The following is a 25,138-nucleotide window of genomic DNA, read 5'->3' on the forward strand; positions in this document are numbered from 1 at the left end:
ATGTAACTCACTGTGTCTAGAACACTAGGCCAAACTGTATCTGCTGCCGGCTGAACTCACACACACATTTCAGTCACACATATTCCACTGTAGAAGTGCTGTCTTACAGCTATGTCATGCCATTCACAGAACAACGCTAATTTCAATGGCATTTTTTCAACATTAAAACTTTCAGTAGCAACATATTAGCTGGGGTTGGAACCTATATTTTTCGATGAGTGTTAATTATTGTTCTAATTACTATCAAATGACCCTTTGAGAAACTGATGTCGCTGACATTTCCTGAGTCTTCTGGGGATAATGCTCTGAACTTTAATTAGTTAGCGGTGAACGTCAAGATTTGAACCGTTAATATTAAGTTCATCATCCAGTTAATGTATTTACATATAGCATGTTTTGTGCTGATTACGTTCTCTTAATCTCATTTTATATTTTCCATACAGTTACCCTAGCGTCATATACTGCTTGATGAAATATGAAACCCTGTTCCTCCTTATTCTTCCATTGCCTCAAATTGTTTGTTGAATTATTCGGCTCAATGACTCCATTCAATTTCGCAACATTTCCACCCAAAGTTTGATTGTCTGTACTAATTGTTACCAATACAATATAGAAACAAAAGCTGATGGGGAATGAGATTAGAATTTCAGTCCCCGCCTGCTGTGTCTGTTGCAAGAGCGGCACCAAGTAAAACAAACTGCCGCAGTATTTGTGTTCAATGTTTGTTTAACTTTAAGTTTCGCATGAGTCCGGCCCAGGAAATTAGAATGCGTGTTAACCAGATGTGAGGTATTCTCTAAGAAATGCTTACTGCCGGATAATGAAATGGATAACTCTTTCCTGTTGATGGAATTTAAACTCAAACAGCTGAAAATGTGTAACAGATGAGAATGCGATAAATTCCAAAACTCTGCTCAAGTGGGAGTGCATAATAATTTTGAATAATTATGCCCGATTTTTTCAAAAATTATGCATTTTGATGGCAAGTAATGAGCGATATGGATTTCCGCAGTAACACCATCTGACGGCTCTTTCTCAATTGTGATTTGAAATGCTTGTCATTCACTGAATGGGCTTCACCAATCTCTTGCTGATCTGAAACTACTTACAGAGAAATGGGTATTTTATTCCAATATGGAACCTGACAAAAGGGAAAGTTGAAAAAGTGTCTTTAATTTGTAAATGTATGGTTTAATATCTACTTACAGTTATTTGATTTGAAGGTCATCAAAATCAGTAGGTGAATGCTCTCCACTTCTGTCTTGCGCAGTAAAAATGTACTTATATTTTACATCTCTGTTATCATTTTGTTGAATTTCAGAGGAGATTTGCGTCCAATTTCGGTCTATTACGCAATTTAAACACATATGGGAGCAATTTGCTTCCTGTGACTCTCCTGTGGACCAAGCAAATTCGAGATGAAATTCTCAGCTGCCGATTTGCAGCGAATGTGCAAGGAGAGAGTGGTCAATGTTAGAGTAGAATTTATCGGAATCAGAACTGTAGAGCAAAATAGGTTCACATCGTGCCGTCTCATCCACATCGATAATTCTGTCCCAGCAATTTCTCAGTATGAAGCAGGGAATTGAAGTAAACTAGTTTAAGTAGTATGGTGCTCAGAATGTTCGTCACGTAAACTAAAGGAGGAACTAATATTACTTCATTTGGATTAAGTATTAAAAGTCTTCTTATCGATTCCACCCTCCAAAATAACGCCACTGATTTCTCATGGATTTGATGTCTGAGTATATTTATTTAGTTACTGATGATCTCCATAACTCTGACATTTACATGAAACGTCTCTTTATATTTCACACAGGCATGCGCAGATTGAGATTTTTTTTCAGTTTCCATGAATTTGATACAATTTTTAATGTCCGGTATGTTTCTGAATATCCTCCCTCCACCCCCACCATAATTTATATTAAGACACCATTTTACAATTCTCTGTATTAGCATATTTAAATTCAAGTATAATTTTGTGTAATTATAAAACATTGCAGACTTTGTGTTCCAGGTAACATTGCAAGCCTCGCTAGCACACATAATGATTAATTACTTAGTCTTTAGTTGTCTTACATTTAAGGCTCTCTTCTTAGCTAATCTGCCTTGTTTCCAATATCGCAGTAACTGCTTTAGGTCTTTTAAAATGTCTGCAATATTAGCACAAAATGGCTTCTGACCATGTATTTTACGATGCTAAATAATATATTAATTCAGATTATAAAAATGGTCGTCACACCAGAACTATTGCTTTTGAAATAGCCAGCAGTTAAGCTGGTGGTGAATGTTCTTCTTGAAGCAGTGAATTATTTCAAGAAGGACCGACCTGACATTGAAAATTGACAGCGATTCAGCTGCACGACGACAGGCTGGGAGGATATAAAGAGAAATAGAATGGGAAGAGACTGAACGGATTGAAGGAGCTTCACCAATTCAGATAGAAACATTGAGGTTGTGAACGTTTTTGAGAAAATATTGAAAGATTATTCGCTCTTGACTTTCTCTCGGTTGCAAGAAAATGGGGAATGTGAGGCTGCTGACCATTAGTAGAGGGAATTGGTAAGGGCTGTTGAGGCTCCATACGACGAACAAGTCATAGGTTATTGAAATTGCAGAACCCAGGGCATAAAGAACCAGAGGTTGGGGGAAGAGAGCAGCATTCAAAATTCCCCACAAGCACGGCTAAGGACAGGAATCGGTGTCCCATTGTCTACTTTATGTCACTAAGTATAGACTGAGAAAAGATCTGCACGTCATACGGCCACTAGGGAGAGTGGGAGCAGGTTATCACACTGACTATTACAGGTAATGTTGAGTATTGAAGGGAACCTGGAGATCTGTGTTACACACTATCATCACGCGGAAGGGAACAGGTTGACATAGTAACTGCAATTAGAAATAGCAACAACGTTTAACCATTAAAAGAGATTGAACATCGTCAGCGGGCAAAAGGATGGGACAAGTTGCTAAGAAGGAGATACAGAGAATCCTAACAACAGGAACTTGAGGTCCATGAGCTCCTGCCAGCGCTGAAATAATCTGATCTGACCAGCGGTTCGTCTTGTTTCGTTTGAGGAAGTTAGAAAACATGACTTTAACTACATCCCAATTACAGCATTATTGACTTTTGGAAATTCCACGTAGAGATCTCGGTAGTAAACTAAAAGTTGTAGGAACATATCACAATGGGAGAGTTGTTAAACTTATTCAAAACCAGGTTTCCGTTCCTCTATGTAATTAGGAGCCAAATGCAGGAATTCACCAATTCACCATTCATGCGAGAGGCATCAGCATGAACACAGCAGCAGGTTAAAAGCGGGCTCAGCACCATCCTCTCCTCAATGCGGATACACATAGGGAATAAATACAGAGAGTTCCAGCAGTGTAAATTTCAGGGTGTTGGGGAAATAGGCAGCTCTTTCAAAGAGGCAGCAAAAGCACTTTCGGCTGAATGGCGTCCTTTTTGTTTCATTGGACATAACTACAAGGAAGTGGGCACACAGCACCGCCTGTTCAGAGCACACTTACACTGGTGATACATGGGTTCCGATGACTGTCACCGCAAGGAGAGGGTTACCCAGGGAGAGGAGACTTCATACCAAAATCATTCGATTCTATTCTTCCACGTTAGCAAAAATGAGTAGCGTAGAGACTATCTGTGCGGTTTGATAAGTAATATGAAGCTTTTGCAATCACAGATCCCGATAAAATTTCCGCAAAGTGTGCGGAATTCTTGTAGTATTTGGGCCTTTGATTTCTGACAGTTTCATTCATTCCCCTGGTTCAGTGAACTGTAATTCTGTACTTCTCATTTCAGGCAGACCTGGGGACAATACGACTATTCCATCAGGTAACCGCCCTTTATTTTCATATTGTCTACTATCTCTCTGCTCTAGTCCATCCCGTTAAATATGAATGCTGACTCTCAAACTCAATGCCTCTTTGATCATGGGTTATCATTCAGAGGGGAGTGTTTCCCTCGGACGGTTGTTGAAGATCTTTCATTCCACCTGACAGACTTCTGCTGTCTTCAAATAGAGGGAGAATAAATAAGAACATGCGATTTAGGAGCAGACGTAGGTAAGCGAGCAGGGCCCCTCAAGCCTGCTTCGCTATTCAATCAGATCACCACAATAAACTCATAAATGAGGGTGACTGAAGACCAGAGTGTGAAGGATCGGCTGCGCTCACATTGTTGCTCATCCTAAAGGAGCTCTCATTTTCACGTCACCAATCAGAACTGACATCGAAGTCAAATGATCACCCAGTCGCGTTTTTATTGGCTGGGACGAATTGCGGTGCAATATCTCTTGATCTTACCTGGGGCGGAGTGTCACTCTGTTGGTCCAATCAGTACTGAACACGATAGACAACTGATCGTTTCTCCCCCGCCCAGCACCCCTCCCCCTCCCCCCCCCACCCCCGTCCATCTCACGCCCTCTGGAATTTAAAATACTTTCTGAACCTTTCACCACCCCGATCCCATTGGAGCGGCTTTGTTGGTGGAAAGTCCCTCTTACGCCCGTTCCCCTGCTCGCTTACCCCGTTAATTAAAATGCCCCTCTCCCTCTTACCATGTTTAATATAGGCTTCGTGTTTCATGGCAGCCTGGACACAGTCCAATGTTCCCATTGGGTCCTCGCTTGCCTGATGAATGGGGACGGGCCTTGCTCTGGGAGAGGGCAGGTTTTATCCTGTGTAACTCTTGTTATTTCGGATATTTTACAGTGACGGTGATGCTGAGACTGGTGAATGGGAACAGTCCATGCGCTGGAAGAGTGGAGGTTCTCCACAGGGGACAGTGGGGGACTGTGCAGGATTCCGACTGGGACTTGCTGGATGCCGCTGTTGTGTGCCGGGAGCTGGATTGCGGGACCGCGCTCTCTGCATGGGGCAGGGCCCAATTTGGGGAAGGACACGGACCCCTTGTGACAGGAAAGGTTCAGTGCACCGGGACCGAGACCGCCCTGTCATTATGTCTTTCAGGTGCATGGGATCACTATTCCCAGCTCGCACACTCCCGAGATGCCGGAGTCATCTGCTCAGGTAAAAATGATCCTTTGCTCTCTCATCTACCGCCCTCTCTGAAATGTTCCGAAAAAAAAGCGGAAGTAAAATAACCCGGGCCTTCTGAATCTGCAAACTGAGATGGTAATAATTGTAGAATTCTCCAGTGATTATGAACTTTATATTAAGATTGGGATAACTCGTTTTATTGCATATCACTAGCATTATATTTGACAAGCACCTCCACCGGGAGCTGGAAGTTTCTGTTATTCTTTACCTTTACAGTACAGACAGAACTAGTTTCCATTGAGATTTACCCTAAAGCCTCAGTGAATGAGCGGGACCGTTGGAAATGTCACAATATCAATCCAATTCTCCATTCACAAGCCAGCAGCCGCTACAGGGCATGCGCCACCCCGCCGGCTCTGCGTACTCTACTTGCATTGAAATATGATCTTATACATGGGTTGTGAAGCTGAGCCTCGGGAAAGAATTTTCTGAGGCACAGGAGGGATTGAGTCATGCACCCAGGGTTACACTGCTGAGCAAGAGCGGAAACTGCAAAGTAAGATCCTGAATATCCCATTCACTTTGATATCTTGATATGTATTGAAACAGCAATGACAGAATATCAGACGATAATAGCAAAGAGTTTTACAAAATACATGCAATCTGATGAAATGCCTAATGTCGTGTCCCATCGTTCACTTCAAAATCACCACAGGTTAATGCGTTACAATTAATTAATTAATTGATTCGCCACAATTTTATCTCTGTGAGATATTGCTGTATGGAAGATGGATATCTGTTAAAAATGTCAGCATTGAATCCTATGAACGGACGTTAATTTCCCCTGACGCGCTGTTTTAGAAGAAATCTTCCTCCAAGTATGAGCACGATTGTTAAGGGCTGGAATATTGCTGAATGTCTGTTCTTCTTGGGTTTGATAGCCTCCCCCCAAATTTCCTCGTCTCTTGAACCATATTCAGATTGAATTTGCAGTTTCCGGTGACTTCGTATCTCACAGTGCAGTATAAGTGCTCCCACTTGTTGCTCTTTGGGGCACTTACTCTGTGTTTAAGATAAACGCCGATGTTTCTCACAATAAGTGAACAAATCAAATCGTTTGTGGCTTATTCAATGAAGCTCATGAACATTTATTCTTCTGAGCACCAATTTTGTCGTAGCAACTTTCAAATGAATGCCAGAAAATATATGCAACTACCTTAACCAAAACGTTTATTAGATAGCGTGCCAGATATCAATTGATAACATTAGCCCTCACATGTGGATACAATGTACTCCCAGTGTTTCAGAGGTGTCACCTGACTGAGACATGAGATCGATGATGAGATTATGGGAGCTCTCACAACCCTCTGAGGTAAAACGACTTAAAATTCTAATTTTATAATGAAATTTAATTCCCAGGAAGTGCCAAGCCCAGACTGATGAATGGAAGCAGCCCCTGTGCAGGAAGACTGGAGATTTACTCGAATGGAACCTGGGGCACAGTTTGCGGTGATGAGTCCTCCTGGTCGTTACCGAATGCGGAAGCTGTTTGTGAGGAGCTGGACTGTGGCTCTGCAGTAGCGGCACCGCTTAACTCTCACTTTGGAGAAGGATCAGGACCTGTTTTCGGACCACCTGATTGTGGACACCATCGGGACGTTGGAATAATCTGTTCAGGTACAAACTCAGATAGTTATAGGAACAAGCGAGTTGAATCGACAAATTTTGTGCCACCGCATCCAGGCAGATGGCGCTTGATTAAAACGATCTTGCTAAAGGAGAGACGTTATTCAGGGGGAATTGACAAATGCAGTGAACGGCCCGATGTTCATATATATTAACCTGTTGACAAGCGTCAATTATAGTTTGTAGGCACGAAGACTTTGCTGACATTCTTTCCCTAACTCATGTATCCAAAGGAGAGCAGCCAGTTTTACTGCCGTTAATGTCACACTGCTTTCAAACAGCTGATTCAACGTACTCTCAGGATTGAACATCCGACCACCCGTCAGACATGGAAAGATACAGAGTCGATAGGAGGATCATCCTGCAATGGAAACTCTGCAGATGTATCCGATTCAGGCCTCTAGGCTAGAGTGGGGAGGCAGTGGAGTAATACCGATATTGTTGTGCATTGGTGTACGTTGGTTGACAGAGAATATTTACCGCGTGTAATGAAATGCCTTCAAAGACTTTCCCTCATACTTGAGACTGTATCTGGGTGAAGAACGAAGAGCCAAATGATAGGTATTCGGGTGTTTTTTTTATTATTTAATTATCTGGTTATGGGTTCCGACCTCTGAGAAATGAACATCTCTTGGTTTGGTGCAGAAACGGGAGATAGCTTAGAGATTAATTGTCAGGCTGTGGTCACAACGACACAGAGGCACTCGGTGAAACGTTGTGTAGGAACCAGTTGATAGGAATGAAAACCCAAACAATCTCTATGACCCTTCTAGGCACGCCACCGACCTGTTGTTTGACAGTAAGCTGAACGTTCCATGCACCAGAGTTTAATTGAGTGTTCAGAAGATAGTGCCTGTCGGAAAACTACTGCGTCTGTCTTATCATGACCTCAGTGAAAGAGGGTATGCAGAAGTCTGCATTGTTAGTGATTACTGCAGCTGGAGATCCCGGTTGATGTAGGATAAATGAGGGGCAGCTCCTCTATATGTAAGACTGGTTGAACCCTACTGGAGAACAATACTGTTCTAAATATGTTCCACGAGTGCTGCCTGAGAAACCTGTGAGATTCTGTCAGTTTCCATTGAATGCAACGTGGCCGTTAGTTCATGTTTCCTTTATGTTGATATTGGTTTGAATGTTACAGGTAAAGTTGTAAAAAGCGACACATTCTCCATCAGTTTCTTGGACCCTTGTCATTTGGGAAGTTTGTTTTTCGACATTATCGGTGTTTGTAGCGATTGTAAAAAAAAAGGGGGGGCTCGCCTGGGATCTGTAACAGTTAGCATGTTTAACGGGTTCATTGGAATTCCCCAGATTTTAATCAAATAGGATTTCACATTGGCTTTGGCTGCATTCGCTGTCAAATCAACATGAATATCTTTAACTATCCGACATTTATAGAGAGAAAGAATTTGTCACTCAGTGCTTTGAAGCAGTTCAGAATACTTAATTTTGAAGAATTTGGCTTCAGCTTCAAATCAGGAGCAAAGATGGCAGAGATCATTGAGGGGTAAATCGCGTTTCTGAACCTTGAAGAGGAAAAGGAATTTCCGGTTCATGATGAAGAGCACCTTGCCCAAATTGAACGAGAAAAGATCAAGAGAAACAAGACACTACCAAATAGAAAGGATTGGATTTAAAGCCGAAAGCAAGATGAAAAACAAATTAAATTCTAGGAATGGACTTATGAAAGGAACAGAGAATTGGAAAGAGAAAGACTCAAATGAGGTGCCCGAGCATTGGAGGGGATAGGCGAGTGTGAGCCACAGAGAAGTCATTGTAATTTTGATTTGGTAAGGAGCATTTGCTTTGTACATAGATGTATTCAGGAGCAATAGGAATGTAATTTATATCATTTGAGGAAGTTGCTACAAAACTGAAGTGGTCTAAATAAGTTTGGACTGTGATTCTACATGGTGTTTTCATAGGGAAAGTTTTGGAGGTGTCTTCATTTTTTTAGAAGAATACGCAGGTGACTATGACAGAGCTGTTGCCAATGCCTTTGAGATTGCTTCAGAGGGCGAAAGGCAAAAAATGAGCAACTTCAAATGAAAACAGGATTAAATCTTTGTCTAAGCTGCTAAAGAAGTGGAAATCATGTTTGAGAGATGTGACAGTTCAATAAACGTTCAACAAGTCTTTGAGATTTCTTAGCGATGTTATTCTCATGAAAGAAATCAAAATTACTACCTTTGGGAATAATAATCATGCGGGAAGAACAAACATTCCTTAAAATACAGGATGCTGCAGTGGTGGCAGAGGATTAGAAATGGACTCACAGCTCAACTGGTATCAAGCCGCAATTTGCGAACTCCCAGGGAAAGTGCATCATACGAAGGTTGATGATTAATATTAATCTGGCTTCATTGACAAAGACGGAAAAGGTAAAGAACCATATTGTCTTCATGTGGAGGAGAATTTTTTTCAAGTGGACTTATCTGCTATTTATGTCACAAAGAGGGAAAAGTGAAGGCTGAGTGTTGGAAATGGAACAACAAGACGGCAGCATTTGTGCAGTCATGTGTTGTCCCTCCAAGGAAAAAAACTTTCCTAGTGACTAAAATTCACGGGAATGAAGTAGCATATTCCATGTTTACTGGTAATTTGAACCAAATTGCAGAAACCCTTCGGAGTTTTAAGTTTAAGGAGCAAATATTCCTACTTCTTTCAGGTAAGGCAGGCAAGGCATTTTTATTATTAGAGATACTGGAATAACGCAGTCACTGATATTGGAAGGTGGCATGCATTCTACTCTTTGTTGAATGTGATGGAATTAATCTAGGATTTTGCTGAAAATTACTTGCCCGTTTTCTTGTATTGGGCTTATTTTGTTAGATGCTCTCTTAGCGTCGTATCGTTCCTCGCTTGCCAACTCGATGTGTGGATAATTTTCTGGAGGATGGATTTGCTGGAGATTCATTTTGGCAGCTACAGTGATTCCAGGAAAGCCGGATAAGGCTCCCTAAATTGAAATTATGCAGGAAGAATTTCCCACCCTATTTGTGTATTACGTTTTGATCAGATCCTTGGCTGACAGGTTGAAAAAGATGAGAGGCATTCAGTTGCTGTGGAAGCAATTTCGCATGTTGGCTAGCTGAACGTGTTTCAGAGATTTGAATGGGAATGTCAGTGCATTGGAATATCTAGCAGATTGATGGAGTTACTAGAGTTAGACATTGATGCAAGAAGCTTGCCTCAGATGAAGTTTTCTGAGACAGAAGCTGAAAAGATCCTTAATGTTAATATCTGAAAAATGAAATTTTGATGAAGGAGTGAAGAGATCGCTAGAGGTCAGCTGATCAAATGGATGTACCTCCATGTTGCAGCAATGAACTCTTAGGATTTGCCGATGAAATTCGGTTGCAGATAATTTGAGTACTTGGAGGAACTGTGCGAGAAAATGGCGCAGTCCCATTGGCCATGGATAAATCCGGATGCATTTGATATTGACAAGGCAGGGCACACATGTGGAATGGTTGGGAGACACAGATTTTGATACAGCCGGTCCCACTAATAAGAATACTTGCATTTTATAAACCATTTTGTAGGATTCTTGAGGATTGTGTTGGAACACTGCTCAATTCTACATAGGGGCATAGATACTTTCTGACCTTCATGAATTTGTCCAAGATTTGCACACATAGTCCCTTTCTTAACTACCTTCAGAGGTTTTCTGCTATATTTCCGAGAACAGCTCAAGTCCCATACTTATCATGCACAGCCTCAAAGGGCCTGGGAGGGATATCAACAACTTCTAATGAATATGATTAAACGCTATTGTCTTGATTATTCCTCTGGTTGGAACGAAGGGCCAACATAATATAGGGACACATAAAATGAGAAGCGACATTATTGGCACAGCAATCATAAATTAACTTCGTACATTTTGTGCCAGAGTTCCTAGAAAGGCTCTCAAAAGCTTATCCAGTGGAGAAAAGTCTCAGCATTCCTCAGCAGGTGATGAAAATAGAAATGGATAGCCTGCTGAGGGCCCTGACTGTAATTCAGGGTTTAAGTGCAGATTTCTTTGCTTATCTGGCTTCTTTTTGCCATTGTGACCTGTATTGTGCACCCACAATGCCAACGGGAAAGTCAGTCCGGAGTACCATGTGAGCAATGCCCGAGAGAGATGAAAGAGCCAAACATTGTGTCACGTGAACATAGTAATCGGGTACTATGACCGGGAGCATAGTCAGCCGATAGGCGTAGTCTGGGTGCTGAAGAAGGTCCATGCTGAAACTGATGCCTGTGATGTTTTGATGATGAGTTTGTGACTGAAAGTTATCAAACAGAACTTTCTGTGATGCAACTGGCGAACGCAGATGTTTTAGTGGGTCTGGATAAGCCACCGCTCCTGATCAACAGAAGAAAAAAAAGGCTGTTGTGGAAATACGAGTTCATATGTTCAGATAATGGATAGATAATTAACAAAACTTTGCATTTCAATCCTAGTATTTGTTCAGAATTATAATGTCGATGAAAGACTTGAATCGAAATTAGCCAGGAAATTCGACAAGTACATTACGGCTCAAAATTAACAATTGTTTAAGAAGCAGATAGTGTTAATTCAAGGTGATGAAGACTGTATTCGGGGTGATGAAGGTCTATATAGGGAATTCCCAAGGTTCCCAGAGTGACCTGGTCCAGACAGGATAAATTCGAGATTGTGAGTTAAAACTTTAAATTAGGAATGGGCAGGTAACACCGCAAATGCAAGTTCAAACAGAAAAAAATTGTATTAGAGACCAGATATATCCCTCAGGGAGGAAAGGGAAGGTCATGCAAAGCCAGAGCTTCACGGATAACTGAAGATATGTGGGAAGTAAAATGAAGCAGTAAAAAGGGAGTCTATTAAAAATATCACGATAATAATTAAGTGGCAATCCGAACTGAATACAAAAAGTTCAGGAAGGGAGGTAAACAGAATTTGGCAGGAAAGATGAGATACAACGTAAAAGGGAATACAATTCTCCTTTATAAAAGGGTAAATATTAAAAAAGGATACCCAAAGCAAGGAAGGGTTGAATGGTAAATTCGGACAGCACATGGCAACGGGTGTAATATCGTTGAGGTTATAGATTTTAGACACAAAAATCCGGCTCAAAATAATCTGGCATTTGTGGAAAAATGTTGTCAAAAATTAAAGTCTGCACAGAGCAGTTAATGGCAAATTCTGTTTGATCAAACTAACGGAGTCTCTGGTGAATTACTGGAGATTTCTGAAAAGCAGCTGGGGCCATCCTGTGTCTCTGGACTTTCAAATGCATTTTATGAAGTACCATTTATTTCATTATCTTATTGGTAAGATAAAGTCCAACGGGATTAAAAGGACTGTTTGTGCTTCCAAGTTGGTTCAAGGAAGAGAAGGAATCATGTTATTTTCAAACTCAAGGAAAATATGGCGGGGTTTTACCATGTGGTCGAAGGAATTGATATCATCCTTTGTAAGCAGGATCGAGAGTCCTGCGTGGTATGTTGCCTGTCCAATGCCAAGGTGAGGGACATCTCTGACTGGCTTGAAAGGATATTAGAGTGGGAGGGGGAGGATCCAGTGATTGTGGTCCACGTTGTGACAAATAGCATAGGTAAGACTAGGAAACAGGACCTGTTTGGGGATTATCAGGAACTAGGAACTAAATTAAAGAACAGGTCCTCAAGGCTTATAATCTCCAGATTACGACCCGAGGCACATGGAATTGGCATAGGGACACGAGAATAAGGGAAGTAAACACGTGGGTAAAGGAGTGGTGCAGGAAAGAGGGGTTCCATTTTGTGCAGCACTGGCATCAGTATTGGAACAGGAGGGATCTGTACGGTTGGGATGGTCACAACCTGAACCGATCTGGGACTAATTTTCTAGCAAAAAGAGTGAAAAGGGTGGTCAACAAGACTTTAAACTAGAAAGTGCAGGGAAGGGAAGGGTAAAGCTCCAAGAAGTATGACTAATGGAAAACAAAGCAGCAGGTTAGCGTGGGAGGTGGGGGAGGGAGGGTGGGGGGGCGGAGTTGGTGGTGGTGTGAATTCGACTTTTGGAAAATTATGAAAAAAACTGAAAAGAAAGGAGAGCCCAGGAGAGGCTATTAAATTCTCCAGAACACAAAATAGGTCAGAGTGTTAGGAAAGAGCTAGGAATCTAACTTCAAGCACATCAGATAAAGGGACGACAATGAGAAAGGGAATGGGAAATACAGGACTAAAGGTGTTGTATCTGAATGCACACAGTATACGAAATAAGGAAATGAGCTTGTGGTGCAGATTTATATTGGCAGGTATGATGTGGTAGGCATTACAGAGACAAGGATGCAAGGGGATCAGGACTGGGAGCTAAATATTCAAGGATATACATCCTACCGAAAAGATAGGCAGGTTGGAAGAGGGGATGGGGTTGCTTTGTAAGTAAGAAAGGAAATTAGATTGATAGCAAGAAGCGACGTGGGGTCAGATGATGTAGAATCTATGTGGGTAGAGTAGAAGAATCGCAAAGGTAAAAAAATCACCTAATGGGACTAATGAACAGGCCTACGGACAGTAGTCAGGATGTGGGGGACAAGATAAACCAGGAGATAGAAAAGTTGTGCAAGAAAGGCAAGATTAAAATGATCGTGGGATTTTTTGCACATGCAGGTAGACTGAGAAAAACAGTAGTGGGTCCAAGAAAATGAATTTGTGCATTGTCTACAAGATGGCTTTTTGGAGCATCTAGTGGTGACACCCACTAGGAAACAGGCAATTCTAGATTTAGTGATGTTTAGTGAGGCAGATTTGATAATGGAGCTTAAGTTGAAGGAACCCGAAGGAGGAAGTGACCATAATATGATAGAGGTTACCCTGCAATTTGAGAGGAAAAAGTTGGAATCAGATGTAATGATATTACGGTTGAATAAACACAATTAGAGAGGCATGAGGGAGGAGCTGGCCGGAATTGACTGGGAGATGAAACTAGCAGAAAAGACAATGGAGCAGCAATGGAGGAGTTTCTGCAGTAATTTGGGAGACACAGCCAAAAATTATCCCTAGGAAGAAGAAGCACACTAAAGGGAGGACGAGGCAACCATGGCTGACAAGGGAAGTCAGGGATAGCATAAAAGCTAAAAAGAAAGCATACAATGCGACGAAGAGCAGTGGGCAACCAAGGGATTGGGAAGCCTACAAAGACCAACAGAGGACAATTAAAAAAGAAATAAGGAGGGAGAAGAGTAAATATGAGGGTAAACTAGCCAGTGATATAAAAGAAGATTGCAGGAGTTTTTTTTTAGATACATAAATGGTAAGAGAGAGGCAAAAGTGGACATTGGGCCGCTGGAAAATGACGCTGGAGAAGTAGCAGTGGGGAACAAAGAAATGGTGTAGGAACTGAATAGGTACCTTGCATCAGTCTTCACGGTGGAAGACAAGAGTAACACCCCCAAAGTTCAAGAGAGTCGGGGGGGGTGCAGACGTGAGAATGGTGGCCATTAACAAAGAGAATGTGCTAGGAAAACCAAGAAGTCTGAAGGTGGATTGATCACCTGGACCAGATGGATTACACTCCAGAGTTCTGAAGGAGATAGCTGAAGAGATAGTGGAGGCATTAGTGGTGATCTTTCAGGAATCACTGGAGTCAGGGAGGGTCCCAGAGGACTGGAAAATCGCTAATGTAACCTAGCTGTTTAAGAAGGCAGTGAGGCAAAAGACGGGAAATTACAGGCCGATTAGCCTGACCTTGCTCGTTGGTAAGATTATAGAGCCCATTATTAAGGATGAGATTTCAGAATACATGGAAGTGCATGGCAAAATAGGGCAAAGCCAGCATGGTTTCATCGAGGGGAGTTCATGCCTGACAAATCTGTTGGAATTCTTTGAGGAGGTAATGAGTAGGTTAGACAAAGGAGAGCCAATGGATGTTATATACTTGAACTTCCAGAAGGCCTTTGACAAGGTGCCTCACAGGAGGCTACTAAGTAAGATAAGAGCACATGGTGTTAGAGGCAAGGTACTAGCATGGATAGAAGATTGGCTGCCTGGTAGGAGGCAGAGAGTGTGAATAAGGGGGTCCTTCTCAGGATGGCAGCTGGTGACTAGTGGATTTCCGCAGGGGTCAGTTTTGGGACCACAACCTTTCACTTTATACATTAATGATCTAGATGAAGGAACTGAGGGCATTCTGGCTATGTCTGCAGATGATACAAAGATAGGTGGATGGACAGGTAGTCTTGAGGTTGCGGGGAGGCTGTAGAAGGATTTGGACAAGTTAGGGGAATTGGCAAAGAAGTGGCAGATGGAATACAACCTGGGGAAGTGTGAGGTCATGCACTTTGGAAGGAAGAATCAAGGCATAGACTATTTTCTAAATGGGGAGAGAATTCAGAAGTCTGTAGTGCAAAGCGACTTGGGAGTCCTAATCCAGGATTCTCTTAAGGTTAACTTGCACGTTGAGACGGTAGTTAGGAGGGCAAGTGCAATGTTGGCATTTATTTCGAAAGGACTAGAATATATAAGCAGGGATGTGCTGCTGAGTCTTTATAATGCTCTAGTCAGACAACATTTAGAATATTTTGAACAATTTTGGGTCCCATATCTCAGGAAGCATGTTCTGACACTGGAGAGGGTCCAGAGGAGGTTCATGAGAACGATCCCAGGAATGAAAGGCTTAACATATGAGGAGCCTTTGAGGACTCTGGGTCTATACTCGATGGAGTTTAGAAGGTTGAGGGGGTATCTAATTGAAACTTACAGAATACTGAAAGACATGGATAGAGTGGACGTGGGGAAGATGTTTCCATTAGTAGGAGAGACTGGGACCCGAGGGCACAGCCTCAGAGTAAAGGGAGGACCTTTAAGAACAGAGATGACGAAAAACTTCTTTAGCCAGAGAGTGGTGAATCTATGGAATCCATTGCCACAGAAGGCTGTGGAAGCCAGGTCATTGAATGTATTTAAGCCAGTGATAGATAGGTTCCTGATTGGTAAGGGGATCAAAGGTAAATGGGAGAAGGTGGCAGAATGGGGTTGAGAAACTTATCAGCCATGATTGAATGGCAGAGCAGATGGGATGGGCCAAATGGCCTAATTTCTGCTCCTATGTCTTATGACCTTATGTTCTTATGTCTTATGGTCTCATATTAGGACCACTTTATTTATGATAATAATCTAGGCATTTCATCATTTCAAATTTTGCAAGTGACAGCAAAGTCGGAAATTTAGTAAATATTGACGAGGAACATGCTTCAGAAAAACTTAGACAGAGAGGTGAAATCATCAAATTTAACACAGAGGAGTGTGATGTAATTCATTTTGGTACAAAGAATATGGAGAGGCGATGTAAATAAAATAAAAGATTTTTAAATGGGTTAGAGAAAGATCGAGGCCTGAGAGTGTTCACGTATTTGTCTCTGAGTCTGGCAGTACATGTTTAGTTATTTTTTTTTTGAATGAAAGAGGGCAACTCTGACTGAATAAATAGCGACATGGAGCCATAAAAGGATGTTCTCCTTAACAGCTATCAAACACTGCATAAGTCCCAGTTGTCGGCCTGAGGCCATTCTTAAGGCGGACATTTCAGGGAATATGTCAACTCCAAAATAAATACTTGAAGGGGGAAAGTTTCATTACTGGTAATAAAGACCACTAGAGGGACACTAATTCGATCGCACTTTCAAAGACCCCGCACATGCATGATGGGTTGAATGATCTCCCCCTGTATTTTTATCAGTCTCTGTTCTATTAAACGTCATCATGTGTCGTTGAAGTTCTGCAGAAATGCCTAACAATGAGGACGGGGTGTGTCTACGAATAGGCTCTATATGGACTTCCAAAAACTCTAGATGAAATAAAAAGTGAGAGATCATTGGCAAAAAACATAAACTGCCCGGGATTGAAGGTAACCTTCAAACATAAGTTGCTCTTTTTTTGGAAGACGGGGCAGATGGAGAATGGATAAGCTCAATAACTATGACTGACATGGTGAGGCAAGTTATGTTCTTCACAGGTCTGTATGTGAATTCAGTTTGTCCACATATGAAGCAACGATTTGGAAGAAGAATAGAGAGTGGGATGTGTGGCCAAGTTTGCAGATGACACTAATATAGGAGGTGCGGTAATTTGTGAAAGTTATCACAGGGCACTGAGAAAGCAATTTTGCGTGAAGCCTGCGGAGGGGTCAGTTCAATTGAGGCAAGTGTGAAGTCATCTATCATAGATGCAAAAAGGATCAATCGAAATATTTCCCTTGTGATGGGAAATCTGAATTGTGGAGGCAGAAATGGTTTTGGAAGACAATGGCTTCAAGAGTTCAATTAATAAGTTTAAAATTTTGATTTGTAAACCCTGAGCTTAGAAAAGGGACAGTTATGCAATTGAGATGTTTATAAGATGAAATGGTTCAATTAATAGATACAGAAAAAGATGACCTGTGCCGTGAGGAAACGGAAGGAGGGACCCAATCTCTAATTAGAGGGAGGCCATTAAGAAGTGAAATCAGGCAGCAGCTTTCTATAAAAGTGGTAGGGTGGACATGAGGAAAGCCCTGTTTCAAAGGCACTCACAGGTGTAAGGTCACTGATTTCAATGCAGGAGCTTCAGCTGTATTGTAATAATAAAACTAGCACTAATAATAGAAAATGTTCTTAAAATAGCAGTGATCGAAGGAGTAATATTCATGCTTGTATTAGTGATTACTAATGCTTCCTTTGAGATGTAAGGAAATGAACTGCGAATCAGTCTAGTATAAATTGCAATGTAACGATGACAATTGTGATGTTATTGGTACTTACTAATGTTATCATTGTTATTATTATAACTACTTAGCTCACAAAGATCTCCGACTGGTATCTGGGGACAACCGATGCTCCGGTCGGGTGGAAGTACAACACGGAACGCAGTGGGGGACGCTGTGTGATCTTTACTTTGGTTCGGAAGACGCCAGTGTGGTCTGTGAGCACCTTCACTGTGGGGCAGTAACAGCAATGCCAACAGGAGCTCACTTTGGAAAAGCAACCAGCCGAGTGTGGACAGAAAACTACAGATGTCAGGGAAACGAGTCCAGCTTCTGGGATTGTTCGGTTTCATCCAGGCACCAGTTTAGCTGTTCATATGAAAATGACGCCAGTGTTATCTGCTCGGGTGAGTCCTCTAAGTCTATTGACCTGAAATGCACCAAATTTTACAGTTTCCGTTGAAACGAAGCGAGACAGAGCTGTGTTTGTCTGTGCAATTTATTAGTAATAAAACAAAGCTTTTCAATCTTTCGCAAATGAATATCTCATCTTATGGTGATTGTCTCTATGCGACGGGACCGAAACTATTATTCAGAATTGAGCACCAAGAGCTCTTGAGAGAAACATTCAAACTGTAACATGGGACTATCGTATACAATGAACATGTTGCACCTGGATTTCATGTTATTTCTTCAGTCACGGGATGCAGATGATGCTGACAGGAGCAGCTTCTTTCCCCATCCCTAATTTCCCATGAAAAAGTGATGGGCAGCATCTCCTTCAACAGCTGCAGCCTGTGTGCTGGGGTTCCATCCACAGTGCTGTTTGGAAGCTGGTCCTCCTATTTTCCCCCATCGGTAATGAAAGTACAATGACAGATTTATAAGTCGCGATGATTTGCAATTACTGGAAATTGAAAGTGATGGAGTTTGCATTCCCCTGAAGCCCTTGCCCTACTAAAAGTTGCTGCTGAAGAATTCTCAACGAGGTGCTTCAGCACAGCTGGTAGATTGCAGGCACTGCAGCACCAGTGTTTCAGCGATAGAGAGAGTGATTGAACGTAGCTTCCAATGTACTGCTTGATCCTGAATGGGACCGAATTTCATAGGTTGGTCCATCACACATCTGACTTTTATCAGAGGGACCACAGTTTCTAATAAGGTGTCTGCAATTTGAGATGGAGTTGAGAAGGAATTTCTTCCCTCAGAAGGTCCTTAGTCTTTTGAATCATCTCCCACAGAGAGTAGTGGAGAAACGATCATTCAATATTCAAAGCTGAATCAGACAACATTTTGATAGGCATGGCTGTCAAGCGTTATGGGGGCAGGTGGCTGGAGAGTGTAGAAATGGTCACATTCAGATCAGCTATGATCTTGATGAATGACAGAGCAGGCTCCGTATGCTGAATGGTCTTCGGCTGCTCTTGAAACTTCAGTTATTTGGTGCACCTTGTATTTGGTTGAAAGGCTTTAAGGAATCAAGGGGTAACTGACGAACTGCAAACTATTCAACTGGCGAATTGCTCTTGTCATCAAATCTTTATGTATCTGGTCTAGTTAAGTTTAGAAAGTGACATTGATGAACTATGGTTGAAATTAGACCCCTTCTTCCTAATGATGGTCAATGCCTAGTTAGTGACAAGAATGTTACTTGCCACTCATCAGCCTAAGCCTGGCATTGATCCAGGCCTTGCTACATGGAGGCATCGACTATTTCAATATCTGAAGACTAAATAATGTAACTGAATGCTGCGCAATTATTAACGAATATGCCCATAACAGAGAATAGGTCACTCATGAGACAGCTGAAGAAGGTTGGGATGAGGACAATACCCACTGAGGAATTCCTGCAGCAATATGGTTGAACTCAGGTGATTGGCCTACAACAATCACAACCATCTTCCGTGATGCTGCACGTCACTCCAGTTACTTTTATTCGGGTGTTCGGAGCAGCATTCGGTAAAATGCTGTTTGGTGTCAAGGACAGTCACTCACACCTCACGCTTGGAATTCAGACGGCGTGCCCATATTTGTCCCAACATTGTAGTGCGGTCTGAAATGGACTGCCCTGGCAAGATTGAGTAGATTATTAGTGATTCAGTGTCACTTAACAACGCTATCGAGGTCACCCTCCCTCATTTAGCTGTTGACTGTCAGCAGACTGACGGGACAAAATATAGATTTCACCTGTTCAAGGCGGCGACTGACTTACATCTTCCCAAAGGGAATACAGGATGGGCAGTAAATGCTGAGCATGGCAGCGAAGAATTTATCCAATGAAAGAATGACAAAGAAAAATCTGATCCCTTGTCTTCGTCCTGTATTTAGTCCAAATTGGTTCCCAAATTTCACGCATTGACAAATGAGAAAATTGGGGACAGGAATACACAGATCATCTACTCAGGCTAGAGCATCATGAAGGCAGTGAGCCCATATCAAAATCCCTTCATTGGCTCTAAAGTATGTCGGGACGTGAGTAGCGCTAAATCAAATGAGCGCTGTTTGCTTCTTCCCATGTTAGATGAGGTAAACTGTGAACAGTCAGAAGCCAACATGAACTCCAGACTCTTGCTCTCCAACAGGGTATATTAACAGCCCTCCATGGCCAGGTTATTTTAAATTGTTTCCCCAGTTTAGACAGCTGAAACCGCTCGGAATCAATTAAAATTCTGTTCAGGGAGGGAACATATTTGTGGAGAGAATCTGCTGACATAAGGTGTGGGAAATATTCGTGCGGAAATTTTAATAATTAATGTGAATAATATCTGTGGGAGGGAGAGTCAGTAAATGGGATATTGGATCTACAGTTTAACCAATTTTCCCAATGTGTTTCATTTTGTAGATGAAAATTGGTCACTCAGACTGACTGACGGTGGAAGCCGGTGTGATGGGCAAGTGGAGATTTACTACAATGGCAGCTGGGGCAGAGTGCAGGACAACCTCTGGGACCTGAGTGATGCTAACGTGGTCTGTAGACAGCTGGGCTGCGGCGGCGGGCTAGCCGCTTCCTGCTCCTCAAAGTCCGGAGAGAGTAAAGGATTTGTGTGGCTGACGGATATCCAGTGCAATGGAAATGAATGGCATCTCCGCAACTGCAGCTCATTCCTGTTGAATACGTCTTTCACTGACAGTACCGGCGTAGGTGTTCTGTGCTCAGGTGCATAACTTTATATATTCTATCACAGGGCATGCACGTTGCTCGCGAGGCCAGCATTTCCAATGCCCATCCCTCATTGCTCTTGAGAACGTGAGGGTGAGCTGTCTCCTTTCAGTGCCGCAGCCCATGTGGCGTAGGTACACCCTAGGAACATAGTTCCAGGGTTTTGACCCAGCGACAGTAAGGGAGTGGCGATAAATTTCCAAGGGTAAATTTCAGGTGGTTGTGTTCCCGTGTATCTGCTGCCCTTGACGTTCCAGGTGGTAGAGGTCGTGCATTTGGAACGTGCTTTCCAATGAGCCTTGCCGAGTTGCCGTAGGGAATCTTGTAGATGGTGCACTCGCTGCCACTGAGTGTCCATGGTTGAGAGATTGAATGTTGATGGTCATCGATAACGTGACAATAAATCGCATTGTCCTGAATGGTATTGAGCTTCTATTGTATTCCAGCACACTCCTGGCTTGCGCCTTATAGACCATGAACTGGCTTTGCTGCGTCAGGAGGTGACTTGCCACAGGTTTCGCAGCCTCTAACCTGCTCTTCTTGCCGTAGTATTTATTTGTCTAGTTCAGTTCTGTTTATAGACATTGGTAAGCTTCAGGATGTTGAAAGTGAGGGATTCAGCGATATGAATCACAGAATCACATTATCATTGAGTGCAGAAGAGTCCATTCGACCTATCGTGTCTGCAGCAACACGTGAGAAACACGTAATGCCATTGAACGTGAAGGGCAGATGTTTGAGATGATCATTGACTGTCATCTGTGTGGCCTGCCTGTTACTTGCCAAAAAAGCGATTAAGTTGGTCACTTTTAAAGAGCCAATGACGCGAATTTCTAATTTACTGAGAAAAGTGATAAATCAGGTTACTTGGCCCTCATTATTCCTGAATAGTCAGCTGTGTAAGAGGGCGCCTCCTAGAGACAGAGAGGAGCCTCTCTGAGGCTCGTTAATATGTGGAAATCTGTTCCTTGGAAGGCAGCAGAGTTTTGATAACTTGTATTGGTTAATGCAGAGTTAGATTTTTATTGACAACATCTTCAACCCTTATGGTGGGGTGGGGTGAGGCGGGTGGATGGGTTAAGGTGGGGAGTGTGCGGTAGAGGTAGGGGTGTGTGCGGAGGGGTGCAGTGGCCAGAGAGGGAAGTGGATTGAGAAAACAACCAGATCAGCAATGAATCTGTAGATTAGCCGAGCAGGTTCCAAGGGCCAAATGGCCTATTTGCGTTCCTATGTTCCTCTGGCAGCAGTTATTTAACCCAGGGGTGCATATAGGGTTAGAGGATACAGGCAGACCTGAATAATAATGAGGTTTTGAATTTTTGTAGCGCTTTTGACAATGACAAAGTCACAAGGAACTTCGCAGGAGTGCAATCAGAGAGAGAACGGGGACAAGGAGACATGAAATGTGGCACCAAAACATGATCAGAGGCCGAGATTTCAAAATAAATTTCCGCTCTTCATCCAAGACAACAAAAGGCACAAAATGGGTTCAGAAATGGAGAAATGAAGAGGTCTCCAAATGATTCTGGTTGATGTTGGTTCTGGTGATAGAGTGGTGTTGCAGAGGTGGCGGTGGAGGATGAACGTATTTGAGAATAAAGTTATTTTAAAACTGAGGACGATTGCAGATGGGGAAACACAGCTCACACAGACCTGTTTCTGAATGCGACTTGCGACGGTTCAGGCAATAGTATTTGGAGTGAACTGAAGTTCTTGGAGGGTGCAGAATGGGAGGCCAGTCAGGGCGGTATTGAAATCTTCCCTTCAGGGATTAATGAAGGCACGCGTGAGCTTTTTATCACTGCATGGCCTGAGATAATGGTGAAGGTGAGCAATGATACACAGCTAGATGAATGAAGTCTCACTGACAAATACTTTATGTGATTGGAAGCTCAGCATGAGGGTCAAATCTCACAGTGACACACAAATCAGTTCCATGGTGCAGTACATTGGTGTAAACAGATGTGCTGGAATCCGATTGAAATAAATTTCATTATGCTATGTGAAAATCTCAACTTTAATCTGAAATGTTGCAAGTGTTACTGCGCAGCAGGTATCTAAATGCAAATGTTCTGCTGATGTACTGGTGCAATAAACAATCTAAAGGATGTGTGCGTGGACAGATGCTCTATCGTTTTACCGATGTGGGAGCAGCTGCACAAAGACATACATCGCACAGCCGTAGAATATATCGCTTCACCTGCGTACTGCATATTGGAAGGCAGATATTGTGGGGCTGTGTGTGTGTGTGTGTGTGTGTGTGTTGCATTCTGCAGTATGCAGAGGAAGTTATCAATAGGCCTCTACATAAGATTGTCAGTAAGATTTGAAGGCATCTACTGATATGAGCCTAACCCTGAATATAAAGGAAATAGGAGATGAGAGTAAATGTCAAACAGAAGTTACGCAAATGCGTGACACAAACCGGCAATGAACAGATATGAAACATGAGATTATAGCAACTGTCTAAAAATAGAATCAGTGGAAGACTTCATCCGAATAAATTCAAATTGCAGCCCGCACTGTGCACAACATCAGCACAAAAACAGGGGAACTGGACACCTTGCTGTCAGATGCAGCAATATGTGAAATATTAATGCGCTCTACATGCTTTGTAATATTTAATTGTACAGGGATGTTCTGCAGCACAGATTCATTCCCATGTCCCGGGCACGGTGAAAAGGCAGAGTTTAGTTTTCCTGGAGAATACACTGTGGAAAGAATTCAGAGCTGATCTGAATGTGCACTAGAAGTATAATCCCCTGTATTATTGTCCGACAGAACACATGCAGATCAGACTGTCAGACGGTGAAAGCCGATGTGCTGGCCGCGTGGAGATTTATTACAATGGGACCTGGGGCTCCGTCTGCGATGATTCCTGGGATCTGACTGACGCTGACGTGGTTTGCAAGCAGCTGGGTTGTGGAAATGCATTGGACATGCCACTTGCTGCTTCTTGTGAACCAGGCTCAGGCCCAGTCTGGTTGGATGAGCTAATGTGCTCCGGTAACGAATCATTTCTCTGGAAATGTCCTTCAGCATTATGGGGCAACAACGACTGTACTCATAAAGAAGATGTGAGGATCATGTGTTCAGGTATGGGTGCTGTTAATGTGTTCATTGTCCGAGGCTTCATACTGAAGATATCGCACTGTATTACACAGAAACCACAGCACAGAAACAGGCCTTTCAGCTCAATTGTCCTGTATGGTATTGATGAGAATCACCCAGCAATACTCCATCTAAGTCTATATGCATATCTTCCTCTTTAATTTCCCTCGTCTACTTATCCAGTTTCACCTTGAAGGTAGCGATGCCAATCATCCGTCGTAGTTGGTCTAAGTTCCAGATGAGACCAGTCTCTGGGTTACAAAAAGAAACACATTGTACTCAATTTCCTGTTGGATTTATTTGTTGCATATTTTTGATCCCAGCTGTGGACTCCGCCACTTTTACAATGATTAGTGCCCCCGTATCACGAAATCAGGCTGTTCAGTAAATCCCTAAGACTCATATTATCCCAGAATCTTGTAACCTTTATTCTATTTCCAAAATTCACCACCTGAGTCTTAGCTGTATGAAGATTATTTGCCTCTTGAAAGCCTATTCTGCCAGTTTTTCAATATTTTTTGTATATTGTAGCAGACATCCTCAGTATTACATATAGCCAACAGTATTCTGGCACTAATAAATTTTGAGATATTTCTTCCCAGCCCTATTCCAAATGGTTGGTGAAAATATTAAACAGTTTTGTCAACAGCCTTTGTGGCATCTGGAACTCGTTCCCCCATTCTTAGTGATTATCTTTTGCAGTCAGCTTTCTCTCCATTAACCTCACCTTACTCAAAATACTCTGAGCGCAGTCACGGTTTCATTATGTGTTACCTTCTCAAAGTGCTTTCTAAAACTCATGTATATTCTATATACTGCCTTAATACTTGTCTATCTTCCTGTAACTCGATCAAAGATTTAAATAAGGTTCCATATGTATGATCTTTACCCTAAGAAATCGCAATAAATTACTCCTTATCAACTATTTGGATTTTAAATGATTTCCTTTAAAGTTCAGAAATAATTATCGACAAGCAGTGAACACCGTCAGTACACCATGAGCTGAGCTGTGCAGGATGAACATACTGGTTCTCAATATAAATGCAAAATACTGTGGATGCTTCTCAATGTGGATATTTCCTGTTTCATTGACAGAGCACAAAGAACTGAAGCTGGTGAATGGAAATCATCGCTGTGAGGGGAGAGTGGAAATGTTTCTTAATGGATCCTGGGAATCTATTTGCTCGGAAATACTGCATCCAAGTGATGGGAAAGTGATCTGTAAACACTTACAGTGCGGCAGCCTCGAATCTATTCAGTATCACGCTGGGCAGTTCGGACAGGGATCCGGACCTATCCGGCTCAGTGAGATTGGGTGTAGTTCCCATGAGACGAGCCTTTGGCAGTGTCAGTCAGACTCACAGGGTGTCCAAGACTGCGGTCACTGGAATGATGCAGCTGTTGTTTGTTCAGGTAACACAACAAACCTCTCAATGCGCCGGTGTCATTTCAAACATTGATACCTAATG

General features: G+C 42.4%; 1 protein-coding gene across 1 annotated transcript in view; it reads left to right on the forward strand.

Moving 5' to 3' along the window:
* Positions 1-25,138, forward strand: part of LOC121290038 (deleted in malignant brain tumors 1 protein-like) — a 31,950-nt gene that overhangs the window by 6,711 nt on the left and 101 nt on the right. Inside the window, exons 5-11 of the mRNA XM_041210184.1 lie at positions 3,821-3,853; positions 4,732-5,049; positions 6,439-6,696; positions 17,491-17,805; positions 20,241-20,555; positions 23,340-23,654; positions 24,765-25,082. Coding sequence (XP_041066118.1) covers positions 3,821-3,853; positions 4,732-5,049; positions 6,439-6,696; positions 17,491-17,805; positions 20,241-20,555; positions 23,340-23,654; positions 24,765-25,082 — 1,872 coding nt within the window. The remainder of the gene's footprint in view (positions 1-3,820; positions 3,854-4,731; positions 5,050-6,438; positions 6,697-17,490; positions 17,806-20,240; positions 20,556-23,339; positions 23,655-24,764; positions 25,083-25,138) is intronic.

The sequence above is a fragment of the Carcharodon carcharias genome, chromosome 17, assembly GCF_017639515.1.
Source record: "Carcharodon carcharias isolate sCarCar2 chromosome 17, sCarCar2.pri, whole genome shotgun sequence".
NCBI classification, from domain to species: Eukaryota; Metazoa; Chordata; class Chondrichthyes; order Lamniformes; family Lamnidae; genus Carcharodon; species Carcharodon carcharias.